This window comes from Macrosteles quadrilineatus, unplaced genomic scaffold (genome assembly GCF_028750875.1).
Source record: "Macrosteles quadrilineatus isolate MER2022 unplaced genomic scaffold, UCM_ALF_1.0 Scaffold_2__2_contigs__length_208266976, whole genome shotgun sequence".
Lineage (NCBI taxonomy): Eukaryota > Metazoa > Arthropoda > Insecta > Hemiptera > Cicadellidae > Macrosteles > Macrosteles quadrilineatus.
This window is the reverse complement of record NW_026542595.1, coordinates 13,282,394-13,307,151: the sequence shown is the minus strand read 5'-3', so window position 1 is coordinate 13,307,151 and position 24,758 is coordinate 13,282,394. Positions and strand designations below refer to the sequence as shown.

Below are 24,758 nucleotides of genomic sequence, written 5' to 3'. Positions count from 1 at the left end.
TCACCAGCTATTTTACTTAAAATAAGACCATTACCCTCTTTTATGCAAATAAAAGCACAACAAATCAATGTAATTAGTCCATAGGAATGTTTCCACTATATAAATACCCCCGGTGCAGCAATCCTTTCGAATAAGCGAATTTCCATTTGCACGGATTGAGATTTATATGCGTTTTTGCGCAAAATTAGGTTGTTTTGTACGATTTTCTAGTTTCTTGACGTGATCTTTTGAGTAAAGCATATCGAATTTGGTATTTTTGTAAAGCTCTTTTAACGTGCTACAACTTTGTTTTTAAGTTATTTCTGATATATTGTATCAATAAAACGTTATCGACAAAAATAACACAAAAATGTTTAAAAATATAGGTTTTTGCAAAATTACGAAAAATGTACTAAACATAAAACAAAAGTGCAAATGTAAGAAAGATAGCATGTAAACTTATCTTTCAAACAAAAAAAAGTTCATTCCGATCCAATACATGGTATGTAAAATATCGTTATTTTTAATATAGCCCTTTCCGCCATTTTAATGACGTCATAACCGGAAACTGCAGTGGGTGCAGACGTGACACCCGAGTTGAAAACCCTTATTTAGACACGTACATCAACATTGAATGGCGAAACTGTTTTTATAAGACTTGCGAACTGCCCTAGAGGCCGGACTAATAGGCGTTTTTGCGCCAAAATTTGTGTTTTTATGAGATTTATCTAGTTTCTTGACGTAATCTTTTGAGTAAAACATATCGAATTTGGTATTTTTGTAAAGATTTTTAAATGTTCTACAACTTTTTTCATTGGTGGTTTTTGATAAATTGTATCAATAAAACGTTACAAACAAAAACAACTCAAAAATATTTAAAAATACAGGTTTTTGCAAAATTACGAAGAATGTACTAAACATACAACAAATGTGTAAACGTAAAACAGTTAGCATTTAAAATTATCTTTCAAACAAAAAAACATTCATTCCGATCCGACAAATAGTTTGCGAAATATACGATTTAAAAAAATCAATGGCCGCCATTTTGATGACGTCATAGCTCGAAAACGTACCAGGTGCGAACTTGACACCCGAGTGGAAAACACTTCCTAAGACACCTATATTGAAATGCAAAAGCAAAATTCTCTATACACGACATGCACACAGAATTCTAGTCATGTCCAAGACTAAATCTTTCCCGGAACGTACACCACTTTCAGTGTTCGTTTACGATTTATTCAATCTCTTTGCTTTATCTTTAGGTCTAATCACATATTGTTTGGTATCATTGGAAAGGGTATAGAATCATCTGCAACTTTTGCAATGGGTGGTATTTGATTTTATCAGCGGTTAAGAAGTTATAAGCAAAACAATAAATATAATAATAATAAAAAACACGTTTTTTTAAAATAGTGAGATAAATATTAAGTTTACAACAAAAGTGTAAATACAAGAAAGATAGGGTGTAAAAATATCTTTCAAACAAAAAATAAATCATCCTGATCCATTAAACGGTTCGCGAAATATACGCATTCAAAAATTGCTGAGCCGCCATCTTGATGACGTCATAGCTCGAAAACGTACCAGGTGCGAACTTGACACCCGAGTGGAAAACACTTCCTAAGACACCTATATTGAAATGCAAAAGTAAAATTCACTATACACGACATGCACACAGAACCCTAGTCAGGTCCTGGACTAATAGGCGAATGACAAGAATCTTGAATTGCGTCCCTACTTTTTTTTATATTATGCAAACGGTTTTAGTTTTAATTCTTACCTAAGGGTATTTGTAAGGAGAGTTGTGGTGCTCTTTTCTGCTGGAGGTAGTTTTCGAAGTTTTTTGATAGTTTTGAAACATGATGGTAACATTTTCTTTGCAGCATCCCAAAATGATTTAAACTGTAAACACACATTCATATTACCTTATTTAATTAATGATTCATTTTGGATTAATTTTTATGTTTACATTACAATGATGAAAATAAATGATAATGATAGTTTAAACAATTGATTTGAAAATAACTTACCGGTACTGAAGTTGTCTGTTTTGTTTATTTTCTGAGCTTCTTTTAAAGACAAAACTCTAAAAAGTTGAGATCGTTTATTCTTGATCTGTGATCAATATTTTATTCTGTGATTGTTTCTTCCAAACAAATAAATACCTCCAAACAAAATACATACCTTATTTGTTAATTGTTTCATCTTGTTTACAAATTTAATTTGTCTATAAAAAGGCCACAAACAATATGTTTTTTTTTAGAAGAGGACTCAGTAACACCGTTGACATAGTCAAAGGTAACACCCTGATTTCCATTGGTCTGTTAACAAATCAAATGTAGCGGTAATGTTATATTCACAAGAAATAAGAAACCTCTCTACAGCAATTCCTTCTTTAAAATGATTTATTTGACATATTTTTTCTAAACTATACTGTATACCGGTATCACTTTATAACTATCACAACATATCATATACCTTATTACATGTACCATATAGCTAAAGTGAAGGTGTATACTTCAACAGCGCCACCTTTCAACCTTTGTGAAAATACTTATTTTTTAGGTTTAGCGTTGGACTGTACTCTTAATTGGACAGGTCACGTTAATAAAGTCTGCTCTAAAATAAGTTCTGGGATCTTTGCTATAAAGAGACTGTCAAATTTCTGTGATTTGAAAACAATTAAATCGGTTTATTATTCAGTAATTCATTCACACATAACGTATAGCATTGAAGTCTATGGAGCTACTTCAAATTTTAACATGAATAGCATTTTATGTTGGCAAGAAAAAGCCTTAAGAACTATGTTAAAACTAAAATATGACACTCCTTGTAAAACTTATTTTTTAGAATTAGGGATAATGACAGTTTACAGCCTTTATATTTTTAACACTATTCTCTATATAAAGAACATAATTGGCACATTATCAAAAAATCTCGACAAACATGAATATAATACTAGACAAAGACATGATTTTCAAATTACAAAACATAACAAAGAGTTTTTTAAAAAGAAGCCAAGCTATAATGGGATTATCTTTTTTAACAGCCTACCAATTTAAATTAAAAATAAAATAACCTCTGGCAATTTTAAAAATGTTTTACAATCTTTTCTAAATGAAGGTGCATTTTATAGTTTTAATGAATTCCATACAAAAACTAAGCAACACTATGTTAGTCTTTAAGTTTAGTAATAGTTTTATATTGACACCATTTATGTATACATATTGTATATAAAAATGAATAAAGATGATTTTGATTTGATTTGATTTGATTTGATTTGATACCTCTTCGTCCGTGAGTAGTCCATTGTTGATGGGTCTGATCAGCTTCTGCAGTGCTGAATGGAAGGCTGCACAGCTTACTGCATGAGTGGTGTTGATGGCTGCATACGCGACCCACTTCGCCAGAGCCTCGTCTGTTTCTGTCATGCTGCTCTGCGCAACGTGTTGCTGCAGAATACTCTCCGCAGCAGCACTCAACCCTCCGTTCCACTCTACCCCTTCCTCAGACTGCAGTCAACACAACGTCTATGAGTTAGTAAATAAGGTATTTAAATGTATAGAACAATTCCTTTTGTTAGAAGAAATACACCACCTGCAATATTTCAGAATGTGTAACAATTTATATGGTTTAAACTTCACAATGTTCATTTATGATTATAAAATTGTTATATTGATAAATTAGAAATATACATTTTCCTTCCCCATGTTAAAGTTGTCACCAGTTTTAGAATTAATATGGATGAAGTTAAATTAAGCCGCCGACAGAGTATGTGCTGGGGCAAATTGCTGATTTCCATCGAATACGCTAACAAAGTAATCACTGATTTTTTTAACTGGTTTCACCTAGTAAACAGTATTTGAAAATATTTATTTTGTAATTGCTTATTTCAATAGTTTTTTAGTCGCATCTGTGGAGATCAATCCACTATCATTTAAATAGCCCGCCACTTTCAAACCATCATACGCCACCAGGACTCTGTGGTCGCGCATGCGCATGGTGGGGTATGGGGAGAGACGTCGCGAAAGCGATTGTCGTGTGTCTGCTGTCTTCAAGAATGGAAGGGTAAATTCGTTGGGATACGGGGGGACGCCCCCTTTGAGGTATTGTGTCGTAGTAATAGTATTTTAATAATATGTAATTTCAGATCATCTAGTCAAATTCACTATTTCATTCATTCCGTCATTTATTGTTGATTATTAATTCAAATGTTAGTTCACGTTGTGACCAGTTGACTTATATACTAAATATCCGCTAAGTTGAACAATCCACGAATTTCAGTGTTATAATGGCTTAATTAATCAAACTCTCATCAAAGCTGGCTCTTAGGGCCTGTGAATTGCGGTAAATTGTCTCCTCTTGATTAAATAATGTGTTCAGTTAACGTTTCCAACATGAACGATTTGGTCAGGAACTTGAATCGCATGACCAGATCACCAAGGTGTGGCACAAGGTATGCCACACATCATGAAAAACATACAAAAGATTCATGTGGCAGCTTACCTGTAAAGCCTCAATTTCGTGCATCGCAAATATCCTCAGAAGATGTCTGTGTTCTTGTGTTGCTGCTTGGGAATTTTTTTCAGTGCTAAAGGCAATTTTCACTCTAACAATTCCTTGACGGCGAACCTTATTTTTCTTTTCTAGATTCACCCACATGATTTGTCCAGTAGCAGGTATGTTCTGTAAGAAAATTAGTCTTTTTGAGTAAAAGTAGAATAGTTGAGATAGGATTTCAGAAAATAAGGGATAGGGAAACACTGACAAGGTTCCAATGACAAAGCAGAAAGAAATTTGAATGTTTCATGGTTTTTAAAACCTACCCTACTCTGTACAACAAATTTGGAACCTAGAGATTTAAAAAATTTGGATCGTTAACACTCAAATCAATTCTACTTCTTATAGGCATTTCAAATTTCTTTGGAGGAAGAAGGGTGCCTGGCGAGCAAAAAAATTAGTGACTCTTTTGTGCCATACAAGAATTAAAGTTTCAATTCAATTATTATGAAGAAAAGTTGGTGAACTAATTATAAAGTAAATGAGAGGCAGCATAGCTTGTCCAAAAGTTATGTCAATTTAAAACAAAAAATGAAATTCGCTAAAATACCTTATCATTTAGAGCAGTTTAAGTACTTTTGGTACTTCTATCTCAAAAAATCACTACCTTACCTTTAGCTGAACAATTGCATTGCCAATAAATTCATTGTCATGTTTGCCGGTGGAAGCTGTGACTGCAATTTCCTTGATTAATTTCCGAAATCCTTTGACACCCTTCACATCTGTAAACTTTGTCATTTTTTCTCTCACTGTTTCTGCTGGATCAAAGTCCCTAGATAATAAAGAAAAATATATGAGTTACTATACATGATTTTGTAAGATTAATAAAATGAAATGTTTACCTCTAAATGCTAAGAACTCTTTGATTTACTCTATTCAAATACCCAGAACTCAAATAACATATTTTCGACACAGTTTTAAGTTTTGTTACATTTTTGAGAAGGGCAAGAATATTGTAAGAAAAATATTTGAAACCACTAAAACTGTAATTAAATTTGTGTCTTGTATATCCAACAGTCTAATATATTGTAGAATAACAAAGACCACCATATAACCCAACACCAACAGTCAATGACAAAGAGATTAAAAAAAAAATAACACTTACCAAACTTCAATGCAAAGGGATTCATCACTTGGGGTGTCAATAGGCCTGGAAACATAACAGGTAGGTACATAAGTAACTGATAGGCATAGTGCAAACTATTGTGCATTTAAAGCATCCACCACTGTATACATGAGGAGGGTGATCAAAGGTTTATAACTAATAAAATAGGAATGAATAATTTCTGATAAGTACGGTATGAGAAAATTAAATTGTTCTTACTCATATCAGAATATTACCGAATTTCCCTATAGGGAAGTAGCTATTACCGTAGGTCTCATGGCAAGACCTAGGCCCGGGACCGATTTACTTTTTAATTTTTGATGTTCCCAGAGGCCAAAAACACCATTTGTTCAAATTTATATATATATATATATATATATATATATGTGTCCATCCGCACGATAACTTGAGTAATCTTTGTCCGATTTTGATAAAATTTGGTTTGAAGGTGTAAGGCGGGATAAACTTGAATGAGTTCGTGAACCAGCATGATCGGACCATGGGAACGGGGTTTAACAGGGGTTTTATGGGGTAAAAATGGGTTTTTCTCATTTTTTACCCTTAAAACACACAATTTATCAATTTCTCTCCAGACTTTTTTAAGAGCTTAAAAAAACAAATATTTAGTATATGAAAGTGTTTTTGTACGATAATTGGTTACGGAGAAAATTAAAAAATTGTTAATTTAAAATTCCCATGTTATTCTTACGGAGAATATTATAATATGTTGTAGTTGGCTTGTTTATAGATAAATTTTGATCAAACTTGGCGTTTTCATTTATTTTATACTAAGCTAATGATATTTTAATAAAAAACACACTTTATTAGTTTCCCTGTAGCAGCTAACCTAGGTACTCGTTAAACATAAATGTTAATTTAATAGATTAATAATTAAAAATCAATCCAGGCAAATGGAAATTCGCTAAGTCGGCAGGTTTGCTGCAGTGGGAATATTTTTGAAGCACTTTGACCAAAGTTAATTTCTGTAAAAGTATTATTTTATGATCAAAAGTCAAACGGAAAAGAAATTCAGTACCTATGTCGTGTAGTAATGTTTTTATATAATGTGTTTTAAAGGTGATGTTTTAAAAGTTTATATTGTTGTCATAGTTTAGAACTTACAGAGAGAAGTGCTCCTCCCAGATAGGACTGAGTGTCTGCTCCTTGACAGAAGTGTTGTAGCGATGTCTGGGGTCTGAGCTCAGGTAAAGAGTGCAGAACGGATCACTTAGACCTGGTCACACAATAAAATAAGTGTTAACAATATGGGGCGATTTAAAGTCTGCAATGAGGGAGCAAGTCAAATATTGTTGCTAAAGATATTAGGCAGTCTATAAAACATGTTTGGTATTACTTGAGCGTAATTTAATCAAGACTCTGCTTCTCCCCCAGAAAAGGATGAAACCTCAGAGGAATTTTGCTACAGACAACTACAACAGAATTGAAAACACATTTCTATCCAATAAAAGGGTATTTCATTTAGGCTAGTTATAATTTTGGACCTGAAAAAATCCTCTGTTGTATACCTTAAATCACAACCAAATTCATCCAAATTCTGACTTAACTTTGTACTACCAGTATCTAAGTACTTATTTAAGAGCCTTAAGAACACAAACAACACTTACCATTTGCGTCTTTAGGGGGGAGTTCTTTGGCTTCCACAATCTGCACATTCAGCAGAATATTTGGAGGCTGGAAATATATGTCAATCATAGATAAAGAATTCAAGATATCACATTTTAGGTGGATGGTATGCAACATGATTTGTATTTAACATCAAACACAATTTTAGTTTTAAACATAATTTTTAAACTCTTACTACAGGTACTGGTTTACAATACACTTGTAATAATTATTGATAGATGTTTGTTTTATTATAGTATGAACACTCTAATGAAAAGAAATAAGGAGAGTAACTTCTTTTAGTATTCAGAAATGCAGACTGATCTCAAGGTGGCTATTGACAAGAAAGCAGCAGAGAGACAGAAGATAAACTTAGATTGTTGAAAAGAAATAAGTATACTGAAATTAGAATCACACACAGGCAAGTTTACACTTGGTTTGTTCTTGTAAACTGAACACAATGGCTCAGATATATTTTTAGTTTCAAAGGAGAAAAACACTGGTTATTCAATTACGCATTTACTAAACTACAATCGTAGAGTTGCTGCAACTTTCTTTCTCATTGAACAATAACACTACTGTGAGTAGTTACATGGAAAAAATGCTTGGAAAAATCTGTATTGTGTGAACCAGACTCTTTGTGATATCAAATATAAAGTTCTCCATATTAATAATACACACATTAATAGTGGAACATACAGTAAGTTGTCAAATAACATTTATAAGGAGTGTAAATGGCATTTAATATTCAGAATTTTGTATAACTTTATTTCTTTTACTAAATTTTGGTAAAAATAGTTGGAACTATGGGAACTAACTGGGAACTGTAACAAAACTTCTAAATGTTTAAGTTTGATTGATTTTGTAATTGCATGTTTTGTTTTTTTCCAAACTGACAAAAAAGAGAGAACATTTCATAACTTTTAATAGTGAAGGGCCTACATAAAACACCGGGTTGACATGAGTTTTGTTTGGGGTAGAGCACTTGTAATGTTACAGAAGGTAAATGAAAATTGAAAATACTTTTAATAGAACTCAAAAAATGAATTTACACTGATTCTGTTTACTTTCAAGGTGGTAAATGCATATAAAGGATGGTTGGTGATTGATTATGATCAAAGATTCCAATCAAATAATCGCCACTTATCTTTTATACCATCTTTTATTTCCCATCTCTTAAGGAAACAGTATAAAGTGTTAATATGTACGAGTATTTCAAGAGTAAATAGAAATTTTTATTTACTTTCCCTAAATTTAAAAACACTTTACTATGCACTGATTAAGAAGTTGTTTATAATTTTACCAAAGTACAAAAAAAGGAACAGTTTAAATGACTTGGTCAATAGAATCAGAATCAACCTCCCATCCCTTTGCCGTGTCTGTCTTAAGACATACTCTAAAGAACTATCAAGAAAAAATAGAAAAATTTGGTAATTTGCACTCATACTTAATAGTACTAGCCCGTGTGATTTGAGAATGTAACTGTATCAAGTTTCTCTTTCACAAAAATAAGGAACAGAACAAATTAAAAAAAAAATTAATGATAAGGTACCGTAACCCCTCCCTCATCATACAACTTGAAAAACCATTTACCCACTGATTTATGCTATATTTAGTTTTTAAAGTGGAAAACATACATAACGTAAGTAAGTTACTATGGAAGATGTACACAATTAGAAGAATAAGTTACACGATGATATATGGAAACAAGCACCAAAGTACCTACCCAATCAATTTATTTACTCTTAATATTTTTGTTCTCCTGTGGACAGCACAGTGATCTGCAGTCAAAGATGAGACCTAATATTATTAAGCTTAACCAGTTATTTATTGCCAATGAAAAGAACATTTAAGTTTCTTAAAATCAAAGATCATTTTATCATTCTTACAGAGTAATAAGAAATCGGGTTCATGACGTGTAAACTTATACTTCATAAAATAATTGCTAGCTATGTTTCCTTTACAAACCTCTTTACTCCTTGCTTGTTCAAGAAGTGTTTGGTGTTTCTCTGTGTCCATTCTGAAAGCTTTCTGCAGGTACTGCAACAGGACCTCCTGTTCTCCAAGCTCCTTCATGCAGCCGACTGTGTGGATCACTTCATAAAGGACTTCCAGGTACAGCTCATCAATCTGAGTAGACACAAACAAAACATCAATTAAACCATCTAGAAAACACAACTAGGAGTGACCGAAGAAAAGATGTAGTCCTACTAGGTCCTGTTAATTTTAAAGATGGAAACACATTTACCGTAAATGGTAGACAAGATCAGAAATATTCATTCTACTTTGTCTGGCAAAGGGGTGAATAACAACAAAATATCCACTTTAACAGGATTCCAAGCAAGATCGTTTCCAGACCCAGATGCCATTTGTCATTGGGCTATGAATCAAAGGCGCCCGCAGGAAATATTTTCAGTGGGTGAGTATATTTTTTCAGTATCTTTTTTTAGAGAAAGGTAATGGATGAGGAATATGGAACACCTGGAAATATTTTTATTGATTGAAACACATTTGTTGGTTTTCTAAAATCAAAAATGTTCTTTATAGTCCAGGAATTTTAGGGATAAAACTGCCATTCGACCTAACAAATTCGGACTAAGTGGAAACTTTGCACAGTTGTTTAGTAAGCCTTAATAAATAAAATATCAAAAGTCCCCATAAATCCCGGCTGTGCTTCAGCCGCCATCTTGGAAAATGGCGGCCAATTTTCACTGTTTGAGAATATTTCACAAACTTTTGGTATTAGAGAATTTTTGTAAATACAAAAGTTAAAGAACGTCTAAAAATACATATTTTTATAATACAGTACAAGTTTTGCTCTATCTCTAACGGTTATTAAGATAAATAATAAAAATAGTATTAAATTTAAAATTCCCATGTTATTCTTATGGAGGAAAATAAAATTGTTGCAGTTTGCTTATTTATGGGTATATTTGAATCAAACTTGGCAAATTCATTTATTTTATACTAATCTATTAATATTTAACATAAATACAACGCTTTATAACTCTCCCCATAGCAGTAAACCTTGTACTCGTTAAATTTAAAGTTACCGTATTTAAATAGGGAATATTCTTACATTTTTAGGAAGTATTTTAGTAATGATCCAGTCAGGCAAATGGAAATTTATTTTTTGACAGATTAACAATAGTTTTTCCTTATTAGTATTAAAGTCTAAAGTCCACTCACTATCTTTTCACTACTATGTAACTACTTACATGGTAAGCCTACTTATTACTCCTGGTATAATTATTTTGTCGGTGAATATTAGGAAATTCAACCTTAAAATCCGGACTAAATGCGGTTAAGCACAGCCGGAATTTGTGGGGACTTTTGCCATTTTCATCAACTAGGCTTACTGTGCTTAACTGTGCAAAATTTCAATTTAGTCCGGATTTTAAGGTTGAATTTCCTAATATTTACCGACAAAATAATTATACCGGGAGTAATAACGTACCATGTATGCTTTGAGTAGTTACATAGTAGTGACAAGATAGTTAGTGAGCTTTAAATCATAATACCAATAAGAAAAAATGATTGTTAATACGATTAACAAATGAATATCCATTTACCTGACTGGATTTATACAAAAAATTTATCCTAAAAATGTAATATATATTCCCCATATAAATAACTTTAAATTAAACGAGTACTAGGTTTACTGCTATAGGGAGGGTACTAAAGTGTGTATTTATGTTAAATATTAATAGCTTAGTATAAAATAAATGAATTTGCCAAGTTTGATTCAAATATACCCATAAATAAGCAAACTGCAACAATTTTATTTTCCTCCATAAGAATAACATGGGAATTTTAAATTTAATACTATTTTTATTATTTATCTTAATAACCGTTAGAGATAGAGCAAAACTTGTACTGTATTATAAAAATATGTATTTTTAGACGTTCTTTAACTTTTGTATTTACAAAAATTCTCTAATACCAAAAGTTTGTAAAATATTCTCAAAAAAGTGAAAATTGGCCGCCATTTTCCAAGATGGCGGCTGAAGCACAGCCGGGATTTATAGGGACTTTTGATATTTTATCTATTTAGGCTTACTAAACAACTGTGCAAAGTTTCCACTTGTCCGAATTTGTTAGGTCGATTTTCCTAATATTCTTCCACTATTAAAAATGTATGGTATGTTGGTATGTATGCATTTTATTAAACCTTACAAAGTTTAATTAGTTAACTGTATGATAATGTGGTCTTATCTCAGGGGAGGCCACACCCTGCTGGTGCCCATAAGAGGCATTGATATTATCTTAAACATATTGTAATAGACATTATTTGCTACAAAGCATTGGCACTTAACCAGAAAGTTTAAGATCCAGTACCTTTGTCTTGCTACATTTTTTTATTTTCAAAATAGTATAAAAGTTATAATTTCATTGTAGTCCACTTGATTACTGGTTTATTTTCACCCAACATAAGAGATTTCGGGTGGTAACTGTAACACTACATACAGGTGGGCATCTGGAGTAGTGTGTTGTGTTGAATGTTTAATGTTATGTTGACCTGATTCCCATTTCACAACCACAAACAAACCTCTTGGCTCTTTGCTGCTGTTTCGGAAGTGTTTACCTCTGCTGGAAGTTATGAAATAAGTGAACAGATTATCCATAGAGACCTAATGTTAATAAACGATATCAGCATTCTGACACATACTCTCTCCCATTAGTTTGTCAACAACCGTGCAAGCGGTGAGAGTAAATATACGGAAATGGGATTTGTACAATTTTGCTCAGAATTTAAGGACTATAACATACTAAATTTTTATCAAAATTGTTCAGGCCACTTTTGAGAAAATCCAATTTTCCGTTATTTTATGGGGGTTTTAAGGGGAAAATAACATAATTTACAATAACTATTGAACCGTAATTTTTTAAGGAATGGGATTTGTACCATTTTGTTCAGAATATAAAGGACTATAACATACTAAATTTTTATCAAAATTGTTCGGGCCATTTTTGCGAAAATCTTATTTTTCCGTTATTTTATGGGGTTTTATGGGAAAATCCCCATTAAAAATCAAAATTAAAAAAAAATGAAAAAACCTATCAAAATTGTAAGGACAATAACATATTATGTTACATCAAAACCGGATTTTTTTTAAAATCCTATTTTTCGTTGTTTTATGGGAAAATAACATAATTTACAATAACTTTTGAACCGTAATTTTTATAGAAATGGGATTTGTACCTTTTTGTTCAGAATTTAAAGAGCTACAACATACTAAATTTTTATCAAAATCGTTCGGACCATTTTTGAGAAAATTCGATTTTTCCGTTTTTTATGGGTTTGTTGGGAAAATCCCCATTAAAAATCAATACCCCCGCCGCAGCAAACCTGCAGACTAAGCGAATTTCCATTTGACTGATTGGATTTACACTGAAATTTCTACTTAAAAATATAACATTTATTCTCTATTTAAATAGAATTAGTTTAACTAGTACTTAGGTTTGCTGCATCAGGGAGGGTAAAACTGTTTTTTTTTTTTTTTGTAAAACGTTAATAGTTAGTAAGAAATAAAAACATTTTCCAAATTTGATCAAAATATGTTCATAAACAAGCAAACTACAACAATTTACTTATTCTCTATATGGGAAATTCGCTAAAACTTCAAAAAAGTGAAAAAAAGGCCTGGAGATACCATGGATTAGAACCTACATACCAAATTTAATCGGAATTGGACCACATGTGTAGTCCCTAGCTCTGTACACATCCAGACACACAGACACACACACACACACCCAGACATCACTTCGAAAACCACTTTTTTGGGTCCAGGGGGACCCAAAACGAATATATCCACTCAAAACTCAAACTCAAAAATTTTGACGAAAACAATACTTTCTCCATATACTATGGTATAGGGGGAGAAAGTAAAAATACCTCAGCTGTACTTATTTTATTGTTATTCTTTCAATTTATTACCATTACCTAAAATCAGGTGTGATTATTTTTTTGTATAAGGTACTGTACTCTGTTTTGTTGATTTCAGCTTAACTTAACAAATCAATAGTTTTATTAATACTTATACTTATTATGAAGTCAAACGGGGTGAATCCCGTGGGTAACAGCTAGTTAAAAATATATGATTGTGTACATTTATTTTATTTTATATTCGTTTATTTAGAAGTTACAGTGTTAAACCTGGGATATATATACCCATTTCCCTGGCTGAGTACGTGCTGCATCCTAACTCCTATATGCATTTAGTAATACGCTTCTAGAATCCGGGAGTCAATAAATAAACATCCTGAACTTTTGCCTCTCCTTTACATATCACTATCAGAATGGAACAATACCATTGATCTTTTGTAGTAGGCCTAAACATCATAACAATTTAAATTATTCTAAAGACATAAAAATATGACCATAAAAGTGTTCTGTTAAATTTGGAATAGAGGCATAATATGTCAACACCTTAAATTCATAATTTTCTAAGTTTGGCAAAGATATAAATGTTTTTTTAAATTTTTTTTCAAAGGGTGCATTTGTAGTGGTGTTAGAGCACTATTGCATTGTCCACATTTATTTTAAAACAACGGTTTCCAAATCTATGGATGCGACCTTTATATTATTAACTAATAATTTCTGATGCCAAACAAGCCCTGGTGTAGCATTAGAGCATTTCTATTGTTAAGAGAGCTGACGGGTAAAAAAAAACAAGCAACGACCTTGATGTTTGAATGGACTGGGGAGGAAGATCGGTGTTATAAGATTAAGCTTTTTGGTTAAAACAAAATAAACTTAAATAGGTACTTTCAATTTTGTGCTGTTAAGTGGTTTCCACTTTTTACTTTCTGGGTGCTAATTAAACTACAGACATACTTTTTTAAATCCTTTTTTGATTTAGTCTTTGTAAATTTCAATGCATTTTGTTAAACTTAGGTTATCATTAATTTTATAAATGAATACCGGTGGTTCAGAACCATTTTGCTTTCCACTTACAGTCATAGACTGGAGTGCTAGACTAGTTTGTCTCTGAAGTTCCTCTTTTTTGAGACCACGGAAGGGATTGTGATGTCTCTCTATGGTCTTCATCTTCATTGATAAAGACAAACCACAGATAACCTAATCCTACACAAGTGCCGCACTCAAAAACCACCAACTAACTTACAATGATATAGTGCATATTATTATCACGTAATAGTAAACATGGTTGTTTTTTTAATTTTTTGCACTCTCGAGTTGAGAAGTATCACGGTTAATGCACTTTTCCTAACTGTTTTGGATACCAACGTAGACGTTTTTAAAAAACCTAAAAATAATAATAAAAGAGTAATTTTGGTATAACCGATTACAAACAAATTAATAAAGTAACAGTAAAAAAATCTGCAAAGTAAATAAATTCGAAATTCACTCTTGAGTAAATGAAACGGAAAGTGAAGACTCCGCGTTCGCGAAGCTGACCACCGAAACTAAACTTCTCTAAAGGTATCGCTCGTTGGCAGCTACGGCGGCATGCGCGTCCAACAATAGCCTACTCTGAGGGGGCAAGGTCCTTCATCTTGAAATTTTTTGGAAATGTATAGACCTATGATAATTTATTTAAGTGCCAAAACATGTTGCACCTATACAAACTGTACGGTTGGGGATGGTGGGTTTCTTATGTGTTCAACATATCTTACCATTTACATAGGATAATGATCTTACTTGATTTTTAAATAGTGACAATCATTGACGTTTAGTCTATAACATCGATTTTGTTCAGGTTTCTGATAGTTGATCATTACAATTTATATCTGTAGACTGTAACCACCGTTGTCACGAGAGTCAACGTGAAGTCGATATGTATATGGATATTTGTATGTACATAATATATTACCCTATCGATGGAAGTACTACGTCACTTATGCACGGCCTGCGTCTGCTCTTACACGTATGATGCATTCTATGGCCGTTCTCTCAATTATAATTAAAGTAGTATTAAATACTACAGTAGGCCTACTATTGTTAAATAGGCTATCCGAGGAAGGTAATTAAAGCACGACCTGCACTTGCACGAATAATGTATGCTTCCTGTGAACATTATCTAGCCGTGGTTGAGCATTGAAGACTGGATCAGCGGAGTGATTAGCGACGTGAGATTAGCGTCTTGGATGGTGGTGAGATAGGGACGGGGTTCGATCCCCAACACATTTACAACAAATTTGAGGGGTTTGGACAATTTTCCTTTAAAACCGTCATTAATTCTACCATATTGACGCGACGTATACAACAATAACAACAACAAAATACCCTGTACGAGGTGGGGAAAGGGAACTAACTACTTCACCGGTGCACAGATAAATTTCGAATATAATATATTATGTTGTGAGTTTTATCTCAGTAGTGTCAAATAATAAGTACACGAGCATATGTGAACTACTACGTCATTGATGCACTGGTTGCTGATACTGGAGTTATACTATTAGCTACTGTATATCTCAATGTGGGCCGAGCTATTTGCAGCTCCAGTTATGACGTCACTCTTGGCTAACGGTCCCTAATTGATGTATTTGTGGTTGGCCAATACCATTAAATAACTCAGTTAAAGCCTAACTATCGACAAACCATCAATTTCAAAAAACACACTTTTTTAATCCAAATGTCAACCAGTTTACAGTAATCCCAAAGATTAAAAACTCGTGCCTTAGAGCCAGAACACATAACAGAATTGTGATAAATTATTGCCAGAGTGAAAATTGAATATATATTAGAATAATTGGTTGGTTGTAGCTGCTGTTGCCAACTATGGTTTACCTTTATTAGAGGTATGCCTAAACATGTTCTTTTGAAAGACAACAAACGTCAGACAAAGTTTATACCACAAAGTAAAACGTATATTTAAATGTAAATTTAATTAATTTTTAAATCATACAAATCTTGATTTTATATAAGAAAGTGAAAGGTTAAATCCTCGAGTTTCCACTGACATTTGAAAGTCACGGCGGCCAGTAATGAGAACTTTGCACGCAACACTTCCTGCGTGGTTAAATTAAATACCCCACCATAGAGAATGACATACAAATACAACAAACACAACATACCTCATCTGCCCATCTATTTTAGGTTGATTTAATAATTTAACCATTTGTTGGTTTGTATGTTATGGGGGGCATAACTAAAATGGAAAACTGTATAATGTAGAACATTTTCTAATTCGGTATTGAAGATAACCTTGTTCCTAACAATATTGAGAAAATCATAGTTATGATGTTTTAACATGTCGTTTTGCTTTAAGTAGCCCGGTTGCATTAAATCAATACGAATAAATGCTTAATGTAAAAAGTATTATGGCAAAATAAGTTCATTATCATTTAAGTAACGACCAAAATGCAATGAACTATTTAGGATTTGTGGTATAATATGTTAATTTTTCTATGTAGGTTACGCATCCTTATAATGTTGTTACAAGGGTGAATATTATGCATATGTTTCAGTGTAATGCGTATATTCTGACTTGTTTCGTCCATTCGTGATGTGGGTTATATTCATACGACTTCACTCACGTTAAGACCGATGGCCTCTGCCAGGAGATCTTTCTTGATCTCCTTCTTGACTGCCTCTTCCTCAACATCGTCCTGCGGCGGCTCGGGGTCATCCTCAGGTGCGGCCTGCTGCTCCTTCTGTCCCAGCGACCCAAACCTCTCGAAGAAACCTCCGTCCAACTCCTGGATCCTGCAACAGGAAGGACAACTTAGTGTTTGTGACAGACAACCGGTAAACGAAACAACAACGAACGTAGTATGCAGAATCGAACAAAAATATGTTTTTATCACAAGAGTTTAATTATTGATTCCCTACAGCATATATGTGTTTTGGACAACAAAGTGTTGTCCTTCCTACTGCAATGCCTCGGGTAAAAATATCACTGGCGTAGACATCAAGAAAAAAAGAGTGTATAATCGCAGCTTAAAACACCCGAGTCTCGATATAGCATTCATTGAACACGCATCTGTCTCATTTTCTTGCTTTAAAAACATTCGCAATTTCTCAATATGACTTAAAAATATTTGTCCAACATGTCTAGATTCCAACTAGATTTCCAACTACTAGATACTTGATTTTTTTTACAAACAACGATTAGTGGAAAATTTGTCTGCAATTTGACTTATCTTATAAGAAAGGGATGGATTCTAAATTAAGTTGTCACTGGTGATAAGGCTATTAAATGTATCATGCTATCTAACGAAGGGTCGAGGTTAAATAGTGACACCTAAAGTTTGCAGGATCACATGTTAACTCATATTGTGTCTTAAAATGGGACGAGACCTTGTGAGGTTGTCGTTCCTTCAAGGGCTTATCGCTAACATTCAGGCCACTAAAATCACTATTCGCCTTTACAAAACACAAACCCATAACCTGTAAAAAACATTTCCATATTGCTAAGTCAAGTCATATATTTCAAAGCGTTAAAATGTTTGAAAACATGTCAATTTTTAACCTTTGGTAACTTCTTTAACCATTCACTTTTTAAAGAGATGAAGAGGACCATTCATGTTTGAAATGTTTAATATCTTTTTATTAATAACATAGTTTGCGCTATACCACACAATTGTCAATATATTTCATTAAAACCAAAAATTACAACCATTTTGCAACTATTACCCCCTCCTCTCCCCAAACCCGACGCTCAAAATTTTGTAACTTTTTATTATACATTACTGGGACTATATAAAACAGTTAAGAGTCAAAAGTTGGTTTTACTTGTTTTGTTGAGGTTTAAATCTAATTGCCCCGTACTATATCTCATATTGATTCAATACTTGGTTAAAATAACTATTCTAAACCACGAAACCATAACCCAATCAGATACATGGCTCGGAGATCACGTCTGCCAACAGTGAGGTGTTGTCCAAGTCAACCAAAGGACGAAGGACAAACAACAACCAAGTGACGCGATGTGCGAGAGACAGCGAGTGTTTGTTGTTGGTACATTCCACTCAACACAACGAGTCCTTGTACTGAAGAGATGATGTCACATGCGTTGTGAAAATATTGTGTGCTAATTTAAACAAACTTGCGTATTTATGGAGCAGGTAACTTGCTTGAACTTACATGGTAGCTCACAAAAATTTTTATTTTACCAACAACTATATGGTGGAAGTCGAAGGAACGCACTCAAGCCTTTACAGTAATAACAAATTAAGCAAATATCCCAATAATTAGGAAAAAATAAAATGTAAAAATTTCGGATTTTATAATACAGTACCTCTACTAGGTTATTATTCAAAGAACTGGTCATTGGCTTGATTAATTATATGAATAAAATAATATAAAATATATTAATCGAAATCAATTAATCATTAAAACAAATAGAATGTACTATAAACTGTGTATATTGTGTTCTAAGATTTTGAAAACAAATTCTGTATTGTGTTCTGTATTTTGTAATTACATTACATATACTGTATAGTTTTTAATAGCTGTGATTATGGTGTAAAGTTTGCGAAATACAATGGAATCATTACGTCATCATATCACATTAATTGTTAAAACTAGGACGGAACCAATTACTAAGGCATCTGTCAATCAGTTGGATCTGGATCTCAACCTTCCTAATAATAATTTCTTGTAAGTCTTCGCGATCAATGTGTCAAATTATTGGATATTTTACAATGTGACTTTTTAACAAGCGTTAAATAGTTTGATGAAAAAAAACATAATATCTTAGAAGCTTCTGACAGAAACAGTATTATTTGATTGTAAGAATAAAATAAATTTACATCAGAAGTAAACCGACTAGAGGGCTAATGATCACACTAACTCAACAACCTTTATTTATACTGTAACTGTAATTGAACTTCGTTAGAAATATGATTATTTTCACGCTTGTTTTGGAAACAAACAAAGTATTCAACTATTGCAAAATAATAACTAAAGTAAACAGTGTGTGAGTCATAGTTAAATGTATTTGTTTATCGGTTATCAATTTATGAGCTCTGGGAAGGTAACGAGCATGGCGAGATACCAACTAAACAGCTGATATGTCGCCTGATTTCTTACGCAAACTTCCTGCTCTAAGCTGAAGGTGTGGCAAAACTTATTTGCAGTAAGGGGTTGGTTTTTACGAAAATATAAATGGCTGACCAACAAGCAATGATTGGTATAACTATAACTCAAGTTAAAGTGGCGAGGCCTAATAGCTACTTCTCTACCACATGATTCATGATACAGGTGATACAATGGTAATTCAATTGGTGTAAGGAGTAGATCAGTGCTAACTAATTCTATGAGCGCTAACAAGTTCTTCGTTTTGTTTAAGCCAGTTCTTAGTTTTCTTGTGCAGTACATGTAACTACTTATGTTTACAGTATTCAGCTTGCTGTTAGCTGTTGTCTATGTTAAAAATGTTAAATCCGTTAATTAATTTAACCAAGTGGTTAGCTCAACCATAATGCGATACACTCATGAACAGAACAGTTGTAGATAACTTACTGTATCTATCAATTAATCTTTGCTAAGAATCGGTTGTGGTTGTACTGAGTAGTGAGGCTACGTCACATTTGCCATTTCATCGAATTTGATGTTGGACTTGAAATATGTGTGTTGGGGAAAAATAAGTTTGAGTAATGTAAATGACACGAATTACAAGAAAACAGAAAAAAATCATACAGTACTATTGTCACAGTAGGCCTACTGTATTGTACACTCGTATTATAAATATACTCGTATAGTATTATAAAACTACAAACATTATAAACTATAAACATTACACAACTCGTATTATAAAACTATACACTTTATATCACGAAAATATTATATTTTAAAAGAGAGTTAAGTTTTCAAAGATCTTCTTGCACAAAAGGACAATCATATCTGATGGTAAGATAAACGTGTCTATGAGTATTTTTCTACTCCACGCGTGTAGTGGCCTACTTATCAGTATGATTCCAGTACTCTCTGTGTACCCACTACCCAGTGCCCACCTCCAGTTAGGTAGATAACTCCGCATGTGGTCCACGGGTGTCCAGACTATACGGAGTGTCTTGGCCGGTAGACGTCCTACCCAGCTAGCGTACTCCATAGTGTCACTCCGCACTCTGCACTCCGCAGTCCGCCTCCGCACCTCACACTGTCCGCGGTGGCGGTACACTGACAACTGACTACATCACCGCCGCGTCGCGGAGAACTAACCTTGTCTGCCACTGATAACAGGTGCTATCACAGTGTCAAACAGCGGAAGTCAAAATCATGGCATTGCGCATTTCACTAACTAGTAAACCTTGTTTTTGGAATATCGGTTGGTCGGTTAAGTCGCCAAGGTTTGGCGTTTTTATGATATCCTGAAAAGTTTGGTATATACAGTCAACAAATTGGACGTTTTGTATTTGATTGCAACAGTTTTACTGTTGAGACAAACCCTAATGAACGATAAACAACTTCTAGAACACTGTGTTACGTTTCTACCGGCGCTCAGTTGGAGACAGGTGAGTTTCTGTGCGAGAATACGTCATATAGTATGTGTGCATACTGATACCACAGACTGTAGATAGAATACAGTAATGGTTTACTCTATAGTCTGTGATACTCTGGTAGAGCCATGCTCAAGCAGAGATCTACTAAGCCAACTGTGCACCGTGGAAGCTCTTTTAATCTATGGTGGAAGGGTTCAGGAAAACGGCCACATTTATAACTACCATATTGATTCAATGGTATTGGTTCAATATTGAGTAGGCTCTGCAAGGAGCTGCGAGAGCTATATCGACCTAGAAACCCAAAAGTTTATGGACACAAATGTAATTTAAATATTATTTTAACTACGCGAGACAAGTTCTTTTATAATAGGCTAAACTTCATCATATTGAATGATAGTAAAATATTTCATTATAGCATTCTATAAATATGTTGAACACTCTTCTTAGTTAGCCGTTAGGACATAAAAATAGTAGGCTACATACGTTTCAACGGCGATAGCAGCTTCCATTATCCTGTATACTGTAAACCCGACCTAACGTGTAAGATACTCCTCCTGATGGCCACTGTTGGCTAGGTCCTAGGTGTTCTGAGACAACATGTTCATCCGTATGAATATGTAGTATGTCAGATTGTTAGAGGAGACACCCTAATTGGTCGTCTGTTAACATTTCTCTATGCACTGACCGGCACGGTGACATTACTGATGTCGGTAATGGTAATGTTCACATTTCAACGTGTTTATCATGGCTTACTTTTAGTCGTACCACTAGAATGGTAGGACTCATCACATATTCGTTTCCACGATAGATGTTTAAGTAAACAACATCCATAAATAAATCCTCAAGTACCGAAATTTTGAGAAAACTAAAGGTCACAACCCCATAAACCATATATCTAAAATGTTTGTCATGACGAGAAATTCAGCGCAAAACTATCCATTATTTCATAAATTGCCATTTAAGGTCATAATTCCTTTTAATTTAAGGAAACTTCCATACACCTAATGTTAAACTACCTCAGCTACACTTTTTTGTTTGTATTACTATGTATTCTAATTGATTAGGTACTGAAATGCGTTTTCAGACTACAGTAAAATCAAAACTAGCACACGAGTTTGATGAGTCTGTAGCGATGGCGGATAGTCATACTCAGGTTGCTCTGTACAAGCCACAAGGTCTCGGCGATGAGGAATACCTAGCGTTGTGTTGGGTAACTAACTGATGGCCAAGGCCTCACTACAATCTCAATCAGTACACAGGTATCTCAACTGTCATTGTCATTGTCACTACTCCACGCTCCACGCCAACTACAGTCTCACAGTCAGCTATAATTAAACACAAGTAGTGTTTTATCGCAAACCTTGTTGTATACATCGCACCCATTAATCACATTCGCTGGAATATTAAAATGGTATCATTCAGAACGGTTGTTGTAATAATTAACTTTCGTAACAAAAGTGTAATTGTAAGCATTTTCGAGTTTTGACGAAGCAGTTGCAAACCTTCTAAATAGAGAACAGACATGCTTTTGCGTTGGCTCCAAGGATTGGCATATGCGTGGAAATAATTCGCTGTAAAATTAGGCTACATAAAATGCACTATGCGTTTATGGGTTGTGATATCACAAAGATTAACTTTAATGAGTATTTTGAAGTGTTGTGATTTATACATAGCATGCTTACTCAATGATAAATCTAATCCATTCAGAGTAATCCGTTTATGATCACAATAGTTTCTGGGAATACTACTTAGTTTTGAGACGGTCACATGAACCTAACGAATAGAAGTGATTACTTAGCAAGTGAGGAATGCAATGGTGTGACTATGAATCACATTTACATGCTAACGAAGACTTATTGATGTTCGTAGAACTTGAGTTGAGACCAGAGGAAGTGGGAGAGGCAGTGTTGGCGGGGCGCAATAGTCATGAAGCCATGAAGGTAGAAAGGCAAGGACTGTGACGTCACGATCATGACTGACTTACAAAAGACCGTCGTGACGTCAGAGAAATCCCACTATCCGGCGCTTGCAGACGTTGTACAGTCGGAGTCCAACAGTGCTAGGACGGAGTGACGTCATGGTAGAACTAATAGCATGAGCACATACTGACCGAACAGGAAGATACTGACACTGGAGTCTCGGGTTGAGGAAGGATCCGTGGGTTGAAGGCCAGCGCGCCGGTCGATCACGGCATAGGTCGCGGTCGCTTCGCAAGGCTCGGAAAACATCCGCATCTTCATAACACTACGAATGCGGTAGGATTTTGAACACGGTCAATCATGGGTTACAATACTATCTAAAAGTCTATTATTTAGCTATCCATACTACTTAACGTACCAATGGACCTTTGATTTTACATCATCAATAGAACATAATAATGTTGCTAATTAGGCTATTTTAGTATTTATGATTACTGTACTACAATCATGAAAAATATCGGCTTACTACTACCTGCTTTAAAACGGCGAAGGAATTAACCGATAATAGATTCGTATATTCTACACCACCACGATGAGCATTACAAGTATACATTTTGTTTGACCGAATCTTTGAACAGAATTGAACCAATTTACTGTAAATGAAATGGTCGAAATACTCGGGCAGTTTGTTTGACCGAAGCTTTGAACGGAATTGAACCAATTTACTGTAAATAAAATGGTTGAAATACTCGGGCAGTTTGTTTGACCGAAGCTTTGAACGGAATTGAACCAATTTACTGTAAATAAAATGGTTGAAATACTCGGGCAGTTTGTTTGACCGAAGCTTTGAACGGAATTGAACCAATTTAGGCCTACTGTAAATAAAATGGTTGAAATACTCGTGCAGTTTGTTTGACCGAAGCTTTGAACGGAATTGAACCAATTTACTGTAAATAAAATGGTTTAAATACTCGGGCAGTTTGTTTGACCGAAGCTTTGAACGGAATTGAACCAATTTACTGTAAATAAAATGGTTGAAATACTCGGGCAGTTTGTTTGACCGAAGCTTTGAACGGAATTGAACCAATTTACTGTAAATAAAATGGTTGAAATACTCGGGCAGTTTGTTTGACCGAAGCTTTGAACGGAATTGAACCAATTTACTGTAAATAAAATGGTTGAAATACTCGGGCAGTTTGTTTGACCGAAGCTTTGAACGGAATTGAACCAATTTACTGTAAATAAAATGGTTGAAATACTCGGGCAGTTTGTTTGACCGAAGCTTTGAACATAATTGAACCAATTTACTGTAAATAAAATGGTTGAAATACTCGGGCAGTTTGTTTGACCGAAGCTTTGAACAGAATTGAACCAATTTACTGTAAATAAAATGGTTGAAATACTCGGGCAGTTTGTTTGACCGAAGCTTTGAACAGAATTGAACCAATTTACTGTAAATAAAATGGTTTAAATACTCGGGCAGTTTGTTTGACCGAAGCTTTGAACAGAATTGAACCAATTTACTGTAAATAAAATGGTTGAAATACTCGGGCAGTTTGTTTGACCGAAGCTTTGAACAGAATTGAACCAATTTACTGTAAATAAAATGGTTGAAATACTCGGGCAGTTTGTTTGACCGAAGCTTTGAACAGAATTGAACCAATTTACTGTAAATAAAATGATCGAACTACTCGGGCAGTTTGTTCTATTGTCATTGTTGTGGTGTATACTCTTTTCCCAGTTCTCAACGATCCTGCATAAATTTATTGCGAGCTTTGTGAAAGCTGCTGTGCCTACGTACACGTTTATTTATTGTACAACAAATTTTAATGCCAATGCAAGTCATAGATAAGAAACTACAACGACGTAACCGCACACAATGATCTCATGCCTGCCTGCAGCCCGGCCTACTTGTGCCTCTGGTTACGTAATCTGCTTTGTATCGGCTTAATTATAAGAAGTTCAAAGGAGGATAACTGAGAATGTAACCCATAACTGAACACAAATGACTAAAGTTTGGTCAAACAAATGAGTGGTAAGCAACCAAATTTGAAGTATCTATTTTCACTGGCGGATTGAATATTCTGAATATGAGCGTTCCTGTAGGCTTCTTTACGAATCATTAAACAATTTTGAGTTTTGATCAAGTGTCTCTCCTTGAT

At 34.0% G+C, this 24,758-nt stretch overlaps 1 protein-coding gene across 9 annotated transcripts in view; it reads right to left on the bottom strand.

Annotated features, from left to right (window-relative positions):
* The window catches only part of LOC128986887 (protein unc-13 homolog 4B-like), a 116,401-nt gene that overhangs the window by 28,802 nt on the left and 62,841 nt on the right, over nt 1–24,758 (bottom strand). For 7 of the 9 annotated variants that reach the window (XM_054407486.1, XM_054407482.1, XM_054407483.1 and 4 more), the window contains 9 exons: nt 16,769–16,937; nt 9,236–9,397; nt 7,270–7,336; nt 6,767–6,878; nt 5,645–5,689; nt 5,152–5,311; nt 4,486–4,665; nt 3,267–3,491; nt 1,760–1,881 (listed from right to left, as the gene is read on the bottom strand). In XM_054407486.1, the coding sequence (XP_054263461.1) occupies nt 1,760–1,881; nt 3,267–3,491; nt 4,486–4,665; nt 5,152–5,311; nt 5,645–5,689; nt 6,767–6,878; nt 7,270–7,336; nt 9,236–9,397; nt 16,769–16,937 (1,242 nt within the window). Of the gene's footprint in view, nt 1–1,759; nt 1,882–3,266; nt 3,492–4,485; nt 4,666–5,151; nt 5,312–5,644; nt 5,690–6,766; nt 6,879–7,269; nt 7,337–9,235; nt 9,398–14,225; nt 14,533–16,768; nt 16,938–20,188; nt 20,320–24,758 lie in introns of those variants that run through there. The other 2 variants (XM_054407488.1, XM_054407491.1) reach the window with 2 other exon arrangements.